Source organism: Tenrec ecaudatus, chromosome 1, assembly GCF_050624435.1.
Source record: "Tenrec ecaudatus isolate mTenEca1 chromosome 1, mTenEca1.hap1, whole genome shotgun sequence".
NCBI lineage: Eukaryota > Metazoa > Chordata > Mammalia > Afrosoricida > Tenrecidae > Tenrec > Tenrec ecaudatus.
Genome location: NC_134530.1, coordinates 60532386 through 60549971, shown reverse-complemented (window position 1 = coordinate 60549971; position 17586 = coordinate 60532386). Strand labels below are relative to the sequence as shown.

General features: G+C 49.6%; 1 protein-coding gene across 1 annotated transcript; it reads left to right on the top strand.

Moving 5' to 3' along the window:
- The first annotated feature begins 2945 nt into the window (after positions 1–2945).
- On the top strand, positions 2946–17371 carry LOC142424047 (large ribosomal subunit protein eL8-like). Its single transcript, XM_075529158.1, has 3 exons — positions 2946–2987; positions 3038–3127; positions 16517–17371. The coding sequence occupies exons 1-3, from the start codon at positions 2946–2948 to the stop codon at positions 17303–17305; spliced, it is 921 nt and encodes a 306-aa protein (XP_075385273.1). The 3' UTR covers positions 17306–17371.
- Positions 17372–17586: the final 215 nt, after the last annotated feature.

Below are 17586 nucleotides of genomic sequence, written 5' to 3'. Positions count from 1 at the left end.
GGATGGCAGCTTAACTCTGGATGTCACTGGGCTGGTTTGACCTGTTCGCTGGCTCACTATAGGAACCATTATCAGTAGGATGCAAACCTCATCTCAGGGACCAGACTAATGGCTGAAAGCCTTTAGGGAGAAGTAGCCCATTGTTCTTAACAGCAGGGGATGGGGCCCTACCTGTGCTGGGACCAGACAGAAGTCTGGCAGCTGACTGCCTTCAGGGAGGTGACTTGACAATCATTTACCATTAGCTGCAAGCAGTGTCCTAAGTCTAACATACATTTGGGGGAGGCGACCTGGGAGAAATCTTTCTGTTTCCCACACTGGTGGCTATTTTTCAGGGCGGTGGCAGTGGCCCCTGCTCCTTGGGGTTTTCCCAGGGTTGCATGTACTCCTACCCAGAAAGCACCTGGACTCAGGTGGGGCACATGATCATGACACAGTAGCTATTGAGACGTGGGTCGGGCAGCAAAAAACTATTCATCAAGCAGTCTGTGAAGGTCCTCGGGGCCCGGGCATCTCTCCAATGCCCACCGTGGGAGCCCATGTTACAGTCCTTGGTCTGGGCTGTGCTTCTCCCGGGGTCTCCACTAAGCTCTGTACTGCTGCACCTTTCTGTCCATGGGACACACTTGAATCCTTTTAAAAGCTAAATATGAAGGAGAGGAAGAGGAAGAAGACTAAACTCACAGCCAGGGAGTCCATATTGATTCATAGCAACCCTGTAAGATAAGGTGGGCCAGCCCATGTGAGTTTCCATGACTTGGCTCTTTACAGAAGCAGAAAACCTCGTCATTCACCTGTGGAGCGGCTGGTGGTTTCGAACTGCTCAACTTGTGGTTAGTAGGCCAGTCCATAGCCACCAGAAGCCACCAGGCTCCTCAAAATGTGTAATAACTCCAAGCCAGTATCACTGCCATCAAGTCCATTCTGGCTCATGGCAACCCTACAGGACAGGGTAGAGCTGCTCCCTGTGGGTTTCAAAGACTGTAACTCTCCATGGGAGTAGAAAGCCTCATCTTTCTTCCTCGGAGCAGCTGGTGGTTTCGAACTGCTGACCTCGAGGTTAGCAGCTCAATGAGTAACCGCGGCACCACCAGGGCTCCTTAGGGGTGGGGGAGGCCTGGACCCAGGAGCAGAGTGTAACTGGCAGGAGTCTGAGTGGATAGTCATTAAAGGCCAGCCTCCTTCACTTGACCTTGTGCTTCCCACAGGCTAGGGTAGCATCTCCTTCATAGGCCCTGTGCAATCCCCAGAGCCTAGCAAACAATTCTGGGTGTGGCAGGGATTCGATTATCATGGGAGGGAGGGAGGGGACCACCAGAGGCCAGGGTGGGTGATGGGGCAGGACTAATGGGGCTTAGTAGTACTGCCTTCAGAGCTGCCACCCAGCTGTCCCCGAGGCTGGGGGAGAGGTGGTCTCTTCTTCTGGTGAGGGTCTGAGGCCCTGGGCCCTATATCTCAGGAGTGAAGACACACACACAAGAACCCCTGCCAACCCAGGCCAGGAGGCTCTACCCCACACCCCTCCGACCCGAAGCACCTCCAGATTGACGACATTTGAAAGTTAACTTCCCACAAAAGTCACTCTTTGGGATTAATATTTATTTCTTATGAAATTTAAATTTTTCAGTGTAATTAAATTTTTATTCATCGTGAGTTATAGATAAAAATATTTATAACTTTCCCTTCCTTCCATGGCACTGAGGAGGAGACCTGGATGGAGCCAATTATGCAGGCCTCCTCCTGGTGGCTGCCCGGGTCAGGGGGCACCATGGAGGGGTTCAGATCGAAGGTACATCACCTCCCACAACCGAAGTAGGGGAGGAGGGGGCCCTCAGACACCCCCCTCAACCCCAACTTCCTGACTAATAGTTCAGCAGGGGAGGGCCGGGGCTCAGAGGGAGTGTCCACGAGGAAGAGAAAGAATGACAAAAGTAGGAGGGATGAGAGGTGAGTGAGCAGAGAGAAAGGACCAGCTGCCCATTGCCAGGGGAGGAGCAAGGCAGAGGCCGGGAGGCTCGGGGGGCTGCCCACCCTCTTGGCTCTGTCCTTGTATGGGTCCTCCAGGCGGAGGAGCACCCTGGGGTGCAGACACTCGGCATCCTGGGGCGGGGGAGGCATGCAGAAGAGGCAGCAGTTCCAAAACCAGCCCGGCCAGTGTTCAAATCCCACTTCCGAGTGACCTGGGACCTGTCACACAACCTCTCTGAGCACAGGTTCCCTTGCCTATTGCAAATGAGGGCCTCAGCACATAGGGGGTGCTCTGTGGGCGGGGTACCTCCTGGACCACGTCACCACCCACCCTGAAGTGAAGCTCACGGCCACCCAAGGCCATCCGCTCAATACATTTGAGCCAGCACCCTCTGGACCCTCCCTAATGTCAGTTCCCTCAGGCACTGGGAGACCTCAACCCTGCCTCAGCCTACCCAGCCTGACCCCATGTCACCCCAATACCACCAGTGTGCTGCTAACTTGGCTTCAAACACCCATCAACTCTGCCTTCCTGGGTGGGGTTCCACATGCCCTCCCCACAGTGACGTGAGCAGCCCATTCCCAGTGATGACACTCAGGGGACACATTCACAACACAGCAGGGGGACTTCACAACCAAAGAGCTGGGCACTATGCGTGCCTTCCTTGCGCATCCCCCCCCCCAGGGGCCAAAGAGCCCAGCTCCGGGTGGGGTGAAGTCCAAGACTGGCCTCCTGCACCCCACTGGGCAGGTACCAGGCGTGTTCCTCCCCCCCTGGCCACGCTAAGAGCTCTGTTTTGAGCTGGCTAATTAGACCTGTCTCGGGCCCTGAATCATTCCCTCCGGCCGGGCTGGGGAGGTCATTAAGCCAGAGATGGATAAGTGCTAAGTCGGCTGGTCTGGAGATTAACAAGGCTCAGGCTGGGGAGGATTTATACGGTTTGTTAAATTTCTAATTGAGTTTGGAGCGCGGTAGCATGGTCTCTGTGACCAAGCTGCGTGGACAAGAATTGAAGCAAGTGCACCCATCCCTCACGCTCTAAGAAGATTGCGGCCTCCCTGCCCCCAGCCCGCCCTCAGCCCGGCTGCCGAGCCGCCCTGCCCACTGCCCCCGCAGACCTCGCCCGGTGAAGAGGTGAAGGATGACCCCGGAGGATCGGTGGGACGGCTCAATTCATTGATTGTTTGCTCATTCTTGCAATAGTCAATGCATTCCTATTTTTCAGAACTCAAAAAGGCACAGAAAGAAATGCAGAGAAAATCTCTCTCCCATCTCTGCCTCCCTCCTGAGAGAAAACCAACCAGGTTGTCGCTTTCAGACAAATCCTCCAAGAAGCACTTTCAGCACATTCAAGCAAACACGCTGTGTTAGGCTGGGTACATTAGAGAAACAAAGCCACAGAAACTCAGATGTACATGAAAGAGTTTTATATAAAGGGTAAGTGCACATCAAGAAAACATCCCAACCCAGTGCTGCCCAAGCCCACAAGTCCAACACGAACCCATAAGTCCGACACCAATCCACAAAGTCCTCCTCCATCTCACAGAACACACACAGTGATGCCGACTGCAGAAGGAAAGCCGAGTCAGTGAGCGTGTAAACATCTTAGCACTGGCAGGGGTCTCCACACGGCTGCTCCAGCACCCAGGGCTGCATCGGGGTAGGTCCATGTGGCTTCTCCTCGGGGATGTCTTGCAGGAAGTGAGCCTTGCCGGCTGACACAGGGAACTGGCTAAGACAGCTGCAACCTGGTCAACCTGGTCTCACCATCAGAAAGCAAGAGACCAAGAACCAGAAAGGTGAGGCTAATGGAGCCATTTATCCCTCGGCCCTTCAATTAACCCCACATGTGTTTATCGGCCAGGTTGGCACAATAAACCTTAACTATCTCACACATAATTGAGTGTGTGAGGGAGGTGTATATGTATGTATATGTATGTATGCATATAATGGGGCTTCAGAAAGTATGTGAAAAATGGAATTAAGAAATGATGGATTTTTACATGAAATTTTTGAAGTCCCCTCTGTGTGTGTGTGTGTACCAATATATACAAAAGAGAAAACAAATGCCAGAGTATTGATTGCAACTCATAATGACCTGAAATTCTAAATAAGACTTCTGAAGACTCTGACTCTTTAGTGGAATAAACAGCGTCATCTCTCCCTCAGAGCAGCTGATGAGCTTGTGGCTCACAGTCCAGACACTCAGCTCCCAGTGCCCCGCGAACTCTGTGTGTGTATACACACACATACACACATATCTATACATATATATACTGATATATCTATTGATAAGCCTCATTTACCAATACTGTTAGGTTCCAAAGACCATGTTGTTATGTGAAAATCAGCATTATGCAAAAATGGAGGGTGAACAATGTGGCAGTAAAGGTTTATTGTGCCAACCTGGCCAATGAACACATGTGGGATTAATTGAAAGACGGAGAGATAAATGACTTAGCGAGCTTCGCCTATCTGATCTCTTGTTCTCTGATGGTCGTACCAGTGTGCAGTTATCTTAGCTAGTTCTCTGCCTCTGCTGGCAAGGCTTACTTCCTGTGAGACATCCCTGAGGAGAAACCACATGGACCTACCCCGATGCAGCCCTGGGTGCTAAAGAAGTCATGTGGCGACCCCTACCAGTACTGAGATGCTTACAGGCTCACTGATTCAGCTTTCCTCCTGCAGTCAGCATCATTGCATGTGTTTTGTGAGTTTGAGGAGGACTTTGCAGATAGGTGCTGGACAAATGGGCTCATGTTGGACTTATGGGCTTGGGTAGCACAGGGTTGGGCGGCTTTCTGAATGTACACTTATCCTTTATATAAATCTCTCTCTAATAAAATATGAGTGTCTATGAATTTTGTTTCTCTTGTCAACCCAGACTAACTTAAACAATATATTATCACAAAATGGAAGATGATTACATCATTATATAGCTACCAAATGACCTCACTACGTAGCCACCACACCACTGGATATCATGGCCCACTCAAGTTGACAGATGACTTACATCACAGCCAGTGTTCTTCTCACCTTTCCCCTCAGCATTCATGACCGCCTGATGAGCATCAATCATGCACAAATAGATAGTAGATTTGTTTTTATTGTTGTAAGTTAGGAATGTTGGGTAAGGAGACCATCGATCAATGGGGGACTTCAAACAGCGCATGGGAAGGTTCTGTTCTCTCTTCATTCCATGTGGGCAGGAACTGTCTGAAGGCTCTTCCTAGATATGAAGCAAACGCCTTTGCTATCAAGCCCATTCCGACTCACTGAAACCCTACAGGACAGAACAGAGCCGCCAGGTGAAGTTTATTACGCACAGATATTATATTATGTTTTTTTTTCCTCTGGATCTACACCGCTCTGCATCTTGCTCTTTTCACTAGCAGTGGACCTTAGGAATCTAGAACAGAATGCTGACTGGGCGGCATCAAGCAGGTGTGGGTTTGAAGCTCAGCTTTGCATGTGGTGTGCTACAGCCTGTTCGTACCAGTTCACAAGCTCCTCCTCCCAACTTCAAGTTCAATGACCTCATGTTAATAGCCTGAAATTCTGGGGCAAAGTTACACCACAGAAATTGGCAGACACCACACACCGGGGCTTGCTTTGCTTGTTTGGAGAGCTATGGTTAAGCATTTACCAACACACCACTGGCATTGACATCTGTGGGCCGTGTGACCTCTGGCGAGTCACTTGACCTCTCTGAGCCTCGGTTTGTTCGTGTCTAAAATGGGTATCCTAATAATAGCATCATAGGGTAATAACACAGGTGAAGCGTGGACACCCTGCCTGGAACATGCTAAGTGGGTGGGACTGTTGTTGATGACATTATTTCAGTGTCTAAACGTAGTGGAGGAGCGCAGTCCCAGAGAGCCAGTCATGCTGATGGGAGGGGCTGCCTCTCTCTCTCCCGAGAGACTCTCAATAAAGTTCCCTTTGTGAGAAAAATCAAGCAAATAAATGAAAGGTGGAGCGAGAAGGGCAGAGACAGTCAGGTCAGGGTGCTATGAATGACTAGGAGTCCGTGAGGCTAGGAATTAGCCCAGTCTCAGAGGTCCAGGCCCACAGCATCACCACCTCACCTGTGATATGCCCAGCCCTGTGCTGGGGACAGGCAGGTAAGAGTGAACACAGTCACAGCCGCCCCCTGGGCTCCGGGCTGATAGGAGGGCTGATAATCATGTCACAACAAGGCACTATCCACCAGACTTGATTCGAAGGCAGTGAGTAGAAATTAACAGGCCCTGGAAGATGAGGGCAGCTCCCAGAGGAAGTGCGGAGCAGAGGAAGACGCGCAGGAACCCCTGCTGGAAAAGGCTGAGCCGAGGGGCCAGGATTCCTGGACTGGCCTCAGGAAAGCGCAGTTCTCCGAGTTCATTTCTTGCTTCCCAGAGGCAAAGTCACTTGCCCGAGGTTGCACGTCGTGGAAGTGATTCCAGGATTCAAATCCAGATCTTCTTGGCACCAAAGACTTGTTCTCCTGCTGCGCCCTCTGCTCTCAGCCCACCCTGCATGTCAGGACTGGGCACCGGGAGAGACCTCAGGAGCAGCAGGTACTCACATACAGTGGGTGTGTGCGTGACCTCTGTGGTCTGCTGACAAGATGGAGCCTCTGGAAGAAGCCCCCTCTCTCAGAACCCTCCACCCACATGTTTACCCTCATGTGTTCAAAGCAACCTCAGGAGATGAAACAACACGTTACGTAAGGTGAATCTGCTGGACACGGCCTCTGGGGACCTTTGAAGAGCGAGGGTGTTACTTTGAGGACTAAGGTGCACAGGATCCAAGGCAATGCCGTTCGCCTCCTATGCACGTGAGAGCTGGACATTGAAGAAGCACAACCGAGGAAGCACTGATGCACTTGAACGACGGTGCTAGAGAAGACTACTGAAAGTGCCACAGACTGCCAAAAGGGCAAGCCCATTGGTCTGGGAAGCAGTACTACCAGAGCGCTCCTTCGAGGCAAGGATGGCGAGACTTCTTCTGAGGTGCCGTCTGGTCCATTTCAACTCCTCGGGAGCTCAGGGCCAACAGAAGGAAACGCCGCCCAGTCCTGTGCCAGCCGCCCGTCGTTCTTGGTTGGAGGCCATTGTGGCCGCCACTGGCGTCCATCTTCCCCTCTTTCTGCGCCCCTCTACTCTACCGAGCATGCTGTCCTTGTCCAGGGACTGGGCTCTCCCGATCACATGGCCACGGTACAGGAGACAAAGTCGCACCGCCCTTGCTCTCTGGATGAATTTCTTCCAAGACAGATTTGTTGGTTCTTTGGACAGCCCCCTGGTCCTTTTCAATACTCTTCTCCAGCGCCATCCAGCAAATGCATTGATCTTTGTTCCTTTGCCAGTGTCCAACTTCCACGTGCAGATGAGGCAATTAAAAATGCCATCGCGTGGGTCACATGCACCTTTGTCCTTAAAGTGACCTCCTGGTTCTTCAACACTTTGGAGAGGCCACCTGTAGCACATCGACCCAATGCAAAGTGCCATTGATTGCATGACTGCCGTTTCCATGAGCATTGCCTGTGGGTCCAAATAAAAGAAATCCTTAACCACCTCAATCCTGTCTCCCTTTACCGTGATATTCCCTGTATTAGTCCAGTGAGGATTGTGGTTTTCTTACATTGAGCTGTAAGCCACACTGAAGGCTGCAATCCTGGATCTTCACCAGCAGGTGCTTCAAGTCCTCCTCACTCTCAGCCAGCACGGGTCTGTCATCTGCAGATGGCAGGATGTTAAGAAGCCTTCCTCTGATCCTGATGCCACGCTCTTCTTCCCACAGTGCAGAATCTGGGATAATTGCTCAGCATACAGGTAGAATACGTGTGGTGAAAGGGTGTGAGCCTGGCACACACCTGTCCTGATTTTAAACCATGCAACTGTCCCTGGCTCTATGCACACAGCTGACCTTTCATCCAAATACAGGTCCCCCTGAGCACAATAAAGTGTCCTGGGATTCCTAGTCTTCTCAATGATGTCCATAGGTTATGACTCACCCAGTGGAACACCTTTGCATAGTCAATAAACACAACTAAACATCTTTCTAGAATCCTCTGCTTTCAGCCAGATCTACCTGACGTCAGCAATGAGTTGTAGAAGTCACTGTCGCTGACTGTCCTTTAAGACCTCTGCATGTAGGTGGTGTAGATGTGGGTGGGGCACGAGGTGGCATTTCCAAGAGAAGGTACTTCTTCAGAAAGGGAATGGCCAGAGGAGGCACTGGGCACACCCAAGACCCCCGTGCAGGGAGCCTCGCTCATCCAGGTGACCTCAAACTGTCCTTCCCATTCTCTCTGCCTCCGTATTCCCATTTAGACGTGGGTCAATAATCAAAAACACTCCTACTTACTGAGGGAATGAAATGGGCTTCTTATGTGAGAGCCTCCCTACCCAGAAGGCATTTCCTCATTCCAGACCTTGGTACCCGCTACGGCTCTGGGAGCCTGAGGACAAGCTGTGGCCGGAGGGTGGATAGGGAAGGGCCCACTCCTAAAGGAGCCCAGGGAGTTGCGACAGGTTTGCCAAATCTAATCGGGTCTCCCTACTCAGGAACGTCAGAAAACTTGGTTGTTTTGACCAAAGAAACAGGAGGCTGTGGGTTTGGGCATGTAGGAAGCCCTGGGCAATGTTCACCCTGGGGAGCCCACTTCCCTTCCCGACCGTCTGTCTGCGGATGAGACACCATAGACAGTGAGCAGCAGGAGCTGAGCACGTGCACGCATATCACTCTCAGTGCCGGGGTCTCGGAAATCCCACCCCACGTCCCACACACAGTTACACCACCTGCACGCACGGATTCTAAATGGGAGTCCATTACAGTGATTTCTACCAATCCAAAGAGGTGCTAGGGGAGTTAGTGGCCCTTAATCTAGACACCGTTCACCCTCTGGTGGTAGCCACAAACTCAGCAAAGAAGACCAGGTCTCAGCTGGGCGGTGGGCTAGCCGGATGGGGGTCCCCTGCCCCATCAAGTCCCCTCATCTCGCAGGAAAAGACATACCCAGAGTGGACAAAGGACTTGCCCAGAGTCACACAAGCTAGATGTGTGTGGCAGCCAAGAAGGGCACTCATTCATTCATTCATTCATTCATTCATCCATCCAACCTACTTCAGTGAGTGAGTGCTGTATTCCAGTCTCTGTGCTAGACCCAGGAAACCCAGGAGGGATTAAGGCAAAGACCTGCCCTCACGAAGCCTGCATTCCACTGAGGGAGAGATTCGATCAACCACTAAATACAAAAGGTGCCCAAAAGGCGGGGAAGGGGGGAGGGAAGAACGCGTCTAGGATGAAAAATGAGGCAGGGAAAGGGAATGCCCAGTAGGGAGGGCGGAGTGGGGGTGGGGGTGCTATCTGAGATCAGATGGTCACAGACTGCTCCCTGAGGAAGGGAAATCTGAGCTATGACCCAGTGAACAGACATGGAAATTAAGAGGGGTGGGGTGGGAGGGGACAGTGGAAGGAGGACCTGTTCCCTGATTCAGGGGGGCCTTTAAAAAACAAAACCCCCAGCTGTGGAGTCAATTCCACCTCATAGCAGCCCTACAGGACACAGCAGGACTGCTCTGGTAGATTTTCAAGGCTGTCCATCCTTACAGAAGCAAAAACACTCTCTTTCTGCCTCAGGTGGCTGGAGACCGTGTGGCCAGCAGCCTAACGCACACCCCACTCCACGACCCTCAGGAGGGCCTGCAGCATGTAGCCATGGCAGTGAGAGGGCATGGGTGGCAAGGAGAAGCAGAGATAGGTTGCAAGTGAGGGTGAAAACCATGACCTCCAGGGCCCTGCGCCCCACTAGAGGGCCTTGGGTTTTCTGCTTGGTTGTGCTCAGAAGCGTTTAAGATGTTTTGAACCTTCGCAGCAGGGTTGAAATTTGAAAGAGAACACTGGCTGCAGAAGAAAAAAATCACCTGTAAAGGGTGAAGCGTGAAAGCCATTAGTGAGGAGCCTCCAGGTAAGGACTGATGAGACTTTCTACTCCCACAGAGTCACAGCCTTGGAAGCCCACAAGGGCAGTTCGATTCTGTCCAATTGGGTTGCTATGAGTCGGAATCAACTCTATGGCAGTGAGTTCGTTTCTCGGTTTGGAGGGGAAGTGAGAGGGTCTTTGAGTTAAAATATTGTTTCTGAGGTCAAGCCAAAAGAGTCGCTGAAGTCCCGGGAGGAGAGGAAGAGGAGACGAAAAACTGGGGCCAGTGTGCCTCCACATCAAGGTGACCATGTCCTGAGACAAGGACATCCGGAAGGAGGGATTTAATGAGGGAGAATCAAAGCTCCACATTAATAACAACGTATAATTGATCTAGGATTCACGAGGGTGGGAGAGTGGGGGACAGTGGGGAAAACGAAGAGCTTACACCGAGGGCTCAAGTAGAAAATGTTTAGGAAATGATGTTGGCAACAGATGTACAAATATGCTTGATACAAATGATGGATGGAATGTTTTAAGAGCCCCCAATGAAATTGCACCTGACCTGATCCCACCACACCGAGGCAAATCACTGGGGGAGTGCAGCGGAACAGCAAGGGAATGGAGTGGCAAGGTCCCCAGAGAATGCTGAAAGTGGACTTTGGGGCCAGGGCGTGGTGCCCCAACAGACTGGACTGGAAAACGCTCCTAAGGGCCAGCAAACGATCCCTGAACTAACTACAAGCTTTTCTCTTGTGAACTGTTTTGTTCTGTTCTTTGTCAGTGGTTTGTTTTGGTTGTTTTGTTGTCTGGTTGTATACTGTTGCTTTGTTTTCCTCTGTCTAGTTTTCGTGCATGCTAGTGACTCCACAGGTCTGTCTGAATGGGACAGGCTGGATGAACTATCTGGATGAAAAACAACGGGACCGACAGTTCCGGGGGGACTTGGGGTGGGGGGGTAGGGGGGGGTAAGGAAGTGGTGTTAACAAACCCAGGGACAAGGGAAAAACATGGGACCCCAAATGGTAGAGAAGGGGGAGTGGCAGGCCTGGTGGGAAATGATCAAGGGTAAGGTTGCGTAGAGAAGAGGTATACTCTAGCCCAGGTGGCGATGAAGCATGGTAGTAGGGCAGGAGGAAGGTCAGGGAGATGGAGGAAAGAGCTAGGAGTCAAAGGGCATTCATGGAGGTCTAGACAAAGACATGTACATGCAAATATATATAGGAGGATGGGGAAATAGATCTATGTGTCTATATTTATAGGTCAAGTATTAAGGTGGTGGAAGGACCTTGGGCCTCTACTCAAACACTCCCTCAATGCATGAATACCTTCTTTTATTAAATTGGAACTCTATGATGCTCACTCTCCCAACACAACGGCTGGAGCCAAAGTGGGTGAACAAGTAAATGTGGTGAAGAAAGCTGATGGTGCCCGGCTATCAAAAGAGATAGTGACTGGGGTCTTAAAGGCTTGAAGATAAACAAGCGGCCATCTAGCTCAGAAGCAACAAAGTCCACATGGAAGAACACACCAGCCTGTGTGATCGAGTGGTCCCAAAGGGATCAGTTACCAGGCATCAAAGAACAAAAAATCATATCATTGACTGCACACCTCCATGATAGGATCGCTGAAGACAAATGGGTGCATAAGCAAATGTGGTGAAGAAAGCTGATGGTGCCCGGCTATCAAAAGAGATAGTGTCTGGGGTCTTAAAGGCTTGAAGGTGAACAAGTGGCCATCTAGCTCAGAAGCAAAAAAGCCCACATGGAAGAAGCACACCGGCCAGTGCGATCACGAGGTGCCCAAGGGACCAGGTATAAGGCATCATGCAAAAAAAAAGATATAAGTGTGTGTATGTATGTGTATATATATATATATGTATGTGTATATATGTATATATATATATCATATTAAATGAAGGGGGAAGTGCAGAGTGGAGACCCAAGGCCCAAGTGTTGGCCAATGGAGATCCCCTCATAGAGGGGTTTAGGAGAGGAGATGGGTTAATTAGGGTGTGAGGTAGTATCGATGAAGAACACAGCTTTCCCCCAGATCCTGGATGCTTCCTCCCCCCAACTACCATGATCCGAATTCTACCTTGCAGGGCTGGATAGGACAGAGGCTGTACACTGGTACATATGAGGGTTGGAGGTACAGGGAATCCAGGGTGGATGATACCTTCAGGACCAAGGGTGTGAGGGACGATGCTGGGAGAGTGGAGGGTGAGTGGGTTGGAAAGGGGGAACTGATTACAAGGATCCACATGTGACCTCTTCCCTGGGAGAGGGACAGCAGAGAAGGGGGGAAGGGAGACTCCGGATAGGGCAAGATATGACAAAATAACGATGTATAAATTACCAAGGGCATATGAGGGAGGGGGGAATGGGGAGGGAGGGGGGGGAAGAGGACCTTATGCAAGGGGCTTAAGTGGAGAGCAAATGCTTTGAGAATGATTGGGGCAGGGAATGTATGGATGTGCTTTATACAATTGATGTATGTATATGTATGGATTGTGGTAAGAGTTGTTTGAGTCCCTAATAAAATGTAAAAGAAGAAAAGAGAAAAAAATGATTAGGGCAAAGACTGTACAGATGTGCTTTATACAATTGATGTATGTATATGTATGAACTGTGAAAAGAATTGTATCAGCCCCAATAAATTGTTAAAATAAAAATTAAAAAAAAGAGCCCCCAATGAAATTATTTTTTTAAGTTCCGTGTTGGATGTGGTCGGCTGGAGGTGCTGGCGGTCACTATTCCAGCTTGGTTATGGGAGTCTGAGGTTCAGGAGGGCTGCTGAGTGTGGGGGGGTTTGAAGGAGGGTCTGTTAGCATATTCAAACCAGTCGCCATCCAGTCAAAGCAGAACTAACGGGACACATGTGTCAGGGTGACACTGTGCTCCACAGGTTTTCAAGGACTGTGGGGGGTTACATAGGCTGGTGTCAATTTGGGACTTGAGAGGATTAAGAGTAAAGGGGTGGAGTCTACTCTGTCATTTGGATCATAGCCAGGGAGGCCTCTGTGTGGGCATGGCCTTCTCCTGAGAATTCTGGGAATTCCTAGATTTCCTCCTTGGAGGTAAGAGACAATCTCTCTCTCTCTCTCTCTCTCTCTCTCTCCTCACTCCCTTGGAGACTCTCTACTGACAAGGCTGACTCCCTCTGAGACATCCCTGAGGAGAAGCCATGTGGACCTACCCTTGATGGAGCTCTGGGAGCTGGAGAAGCCACACGGACCTACCCTGATGCAACCAGACCTCTGGAGCCAGAGAAGCCACGTAGAGACCCCTGCCAGCGCTGAGATGCTTACAATGCCACTGGATCCACAAGACTTCCAACCCCCTGGCCTGTGATCCTCCTGGATTCAGCAGCATTGCATGTGTTTCATGAGTCTGAAGAGGATTTTATCGATTGGTCTCAGACTTATGCGCTAGTGTCGGACTTATGGACTTGATCTGGACTGGGACATTTTCTCAATATTCAGTTGCTCTTATGTATAAGCCTCTTTCTTACATATATATGAGTGCCCATGGATTTGTTTCTCTTGTCTACCCAGACTGACACAGCCTATCCGTAAGTAATGCCCCTGACTACTCCCTCGGAGGGGCTTCTCCTGAGGCACCTCTGGGTGGAGATGAAGTCACGGGCTCCATCTACCCTCACACCTGAAACAAGACAAACAAGCCACACCAAGGACATGAAACAACGGTTCTCTGGACACTGGACTCCAGCCAAGAAAGACAATGGTTCTCAGGAGACAAGAGACAAAAGGTGAGCCCTAAGATCCCCCAACTTACTGCCCTGAGAGTGAGTTTCCAGCTTATGGAGAAAGGGGAGCAGAGGTGGGGCCTGGTGAATATGCCGAATTGAAGAGAGGTCGTTGAGAGTCATGTAGACCAAGGCAATGGGGGTTCACAGGACAGGGACCAGAGGACACAGAGAGAGATGCACCTGCAGATGGACAGAGGTCCGCCCTCGGGCTTTCATCAGACACTGGGCTGTCCCAGAGGCACCGAGAGTCCTCAAGGATGCAGGAAGCGGAGAGAGGAGTACCAGCACCAGCATAGATGCTGGAGGAGGGCCCCTTCTCCGCTGCAGGCTGGGAAGTCTCAGACCTCCCGCAGTGCCGGGTAGAGTGCACTGAAGGAGTCTTGTGTCCATAGAGGGGAATCATCAGCTCCAGGCTGGCTCTGGTCCCATCTATTATACCTTAAAGGCAAAGGCCAAAAAGACCAACTGCTCCCGTGAAAAAATGAATTACATTCCAAAATGAAGTTTTGAATCGTCTTAAACAAATACAATAATACTGAGATTACAGAACAGGAATATACATGCACTCGTAGTACCCCACAAAATACAAAACTGCCCCCAAAAGAAAAACCTGCAGTGTTGAGCACCTCATTAAAGACTACCGGATGTGCAAAGAAGCAGAAAACCTTGCTAGATAATGAAGACAAGTCAGCCGGTCAAAACTGACTCAGAGTCCCACAGACGTTAGGACTGCAGACAAGGGCACTGAAACAACTGTTCTAACTGTAGTCCATGTGCTCAAATAGCGAAGTGGAGGCATTTAAGAAATGAAAAATTTCCAAATCAAACTTACGGAGCTGGAACCCACAATCTAAAGTGAAGAATGCATGACGTGGTATCCACTATAAATTAGACATTGCAAAAGAAAAGGTTAATGAACTCGAAGAAAGACCAATGGAGGTACTCAAAATATACACCCCAAAATAGAACTTTTTTTAAAAGTAGGGCATCAATTCATAACATTTATAGCACTGATATGAGCAAAACATACTTCAAAAGCAAATGAAGATGATTTCAGACATATATATAAAAAACTTAAATAATTCACCACCAGGAATGTTCACTACAAGAAATGCTAAAATAAGTCTTTCGGGAAGAATGAAAATTACTCCAGGTGGAAATGTGGATTCAAGAAATGGGCATCAAAAATGGGAGCTACCTGAGTAACATGTGTTTGCTTATTAGTTAAATCACTCTCAAAGATAACTGGTCACATACACAGAAATCATAGCAATACATATTGCATGATTTGTAACATTATGTAAGAAAAATATATGAAAGTAATAGAATAGCTCCAAAACCGAACCAAAGTCACAGTCATCGAACTCGCTATCAATACATAGTGACTCCCCAGGGATTCCAAGACGGTCACTGCTTATGGGAACAGAAAGCCCCATCTTTCTCCCGTGGAGCAGCTGGTGGACTTGAACCGCAGACTATGCAGACTGTAGCCCAACGTGTAACCACTACACCACCAGGGCTCCTTACTAGCTAGGAGAGGGGAATTGGAAATATACTAATTATACTAATTACTAACCTTAAAATAGTAATCCTAAGATTCTTATAACTCAGCCTGAAGTGGTATAGTATCACTTGAAATTGATTATGATAAACCAAAGAACCAAACTAAGCTACAGCTAAGGTGTCCTGGTGGTGCTTTGAGGTAAGTATTCGACTGCTAAGGTCAACAGTTCAAGCCCACAAGGCTCTCCATGGGGAAAAGTTGAGACTTTCTCCTCCCATAAAGATTTACACCCAAAAAAAAAATTAAAAAAAAAAAAAAGATTTACACCCTCAGACACCTTATATGGAGTGACTACAAATTGGCATTGACTCGATGGCAGTAGGTTTGAGCTTAGGGGTTAAACTATAGGTCACAGGTCAAAAAAGGAGATAAACCGGAATGTTTTAAATGCTCAATTAACCTAAAAGAAAGCATGAAAAGATGAAGAGCAAGAGGGACACATATAAAACACAGAACAGAATGACAGGCTTCAAACTGACCATATTAATAATCTTATTAAATGTAAATGATCCAAACACCCAAATTTCAAAAGAGAAATTGTCAGATTGGATAAAAAAGCAAGATCCAACTCTATGTTGCCTCAAGAAAGACACATTAAATATAAAGACACAGATCACTTAAAAGTAAAAGGATGTTTAAAAGTATGCTCTGAAACTAAGAGGAAAGGAGAGAGAGTGGACTGCATCCTGGCCCACCAGACCCGAGGACACGGCATCCCCTCACTAACCCATAGTGCTATGTGGGACAACACTGCACACGCAGTGCATGAACTGTGCCTGGTCTGACCCGACCACACCGGGGCCAAACACAAAGGGAGCGCACCAGAGCAGCAAGGGGAGAAAAGCAACGAAGTCCCTGGAGAATCCCAAAAATAGGCTTTGGGGCAGTGCTTGGCCCTTCATCAGACTCCATTGGAAAATACTCATAAAGGTCAACAGACAGAACTGGAACTACGTATAGTTTTTCTGTTATTTTCTTTCTATATAAGATAGGAGAAAACAACAGGACTGACAGGAGGGGAGGGGAGGGGGGAGGCACGACATGGGACAGGGGGAGATGGGGGAAATGAAATGGGGAGCCAACAAACCCAGGGACAAGGGAACAACAAGGGATCTAAAATCAATGGCAAGAGAGCGCGTGGTGCCTAATGGGACTTGATCAAGGGCAATATAGCCAAGAGGAATGATCAAATGAAGGTCAAATATGATAATGGGACAAGAGGAATATAAAAGGAAATAGAGGAAAGAACTAGGAGGCCGCTCTTTCGTCCAGCCAGCCAAGATGCGCTTCTTGCCCCGCGCAGCCGAAAGGGAAGAAGGCCAAGGGCAAGAAGGTGGCCCCAGCGCCGGCCGTGGTGAAGAAGCAGGAGGCCAAGAAGGTGGTGAACCCCCTGTTTGAGAAGCGGCCCAAGAACTTCGGCATCGGCCAGGACATCCAGCCCAAGAGGGACCTCACCCGCTTCGTCCGGTGGCCGCACTACATCCGGCTGCAGCGCCAGCACGCCATCCTGTACAAGCGGCTTAAGGTGCCGCCCGCCATCAACCAGTTCACCCAGGCCTTGGACCGGCAGACAGCCACCCAGCTGCTGAAGCTGGCCCACAAGTACCGGCCGGAGACGAAGCAGGAGAAGAAGCAGCGGCTGCTGGCCCGGGCCGAGAAGAAGGCTGCCGGCAAAGGGGACGTGCCCACCAAGAGGCCGCCTGTCCTGCGAGCGGGGGTCAACACCGTCACCACGCTGGTGGAGAACAAGAAGGCTCAGCTGGTGGTGATCGCGCATGATGTGGACCCCATTGAGCTGGTGGTCTTCCTGCCAGCCCTGTGCCGTAAAATGGGAGTCCCCTACTGCATCATCAAGAGCAAGGCCCGGCTGGGGCACAGGAAGACCTGCACCACCGTTGCCTTCACACAGGTGAACTCGGAAGACAAAGGAGCCTTGGCTAAGCTGGTGGAGGCCATCAGGACCAACTATAATGACAGGTTTGACGAGATCCGCCGCCACTGGGGTGGCAATGTGCTGGGCCCCAAATCAGTGGCCCAAATCGCCAAGCTAGAAAAGGCCAAGGCCAAAGAACTCGCCACCAAGCTGGGCTAGCTTGTGCATGGCTGGTTTTTGTACATAATAAAACTAGTCCTTCAGTCTTAAAAAAAAAAAAAAGAACTAGGAGGCCAAGGACATTTATAAAAGTATAAATATAGGCAAATACATATGTAAATATATGTATAGATGTATATAATGATAGGGACATAGATCTATGTACATATATTATATGTCAAATATTAAGATAGCAGACAGACATTGGGCCTCTACAAGTCCTCCCTCAGTGCAAGAACACTTTGTTCTAATAACCCAGCATTCTGTGATGTTCACTTTCC

What these genes read in the sequence shown, in the direction of transcription:
- LOC142424047 (XM_075529158.1), top strand. Translation starts at nt 2,946, where the DNA reads ATGGTCTCTGTGACCAAGCTGCGTGGACAAGAATTGAAGCAA. An exon ending in GTGGACAAGAATTGAAGCAA is followed by an intron (nt 2,988 to 3,037) that starts GTGCACCCATCC and finishes CCCTGCCCCCAG; the next exon opens with CCCGCCCTCAGCCCGGCTGC. An exon ending in AGGATGACCCCGGAGGATCG is followed by an intron (nt 3,128 to 16,516) that starts GTGGGACGGCTC and finishes TGCCCCGCGCAG; the next exon opens with CCGAAAGGGAAGAAGGCCAA.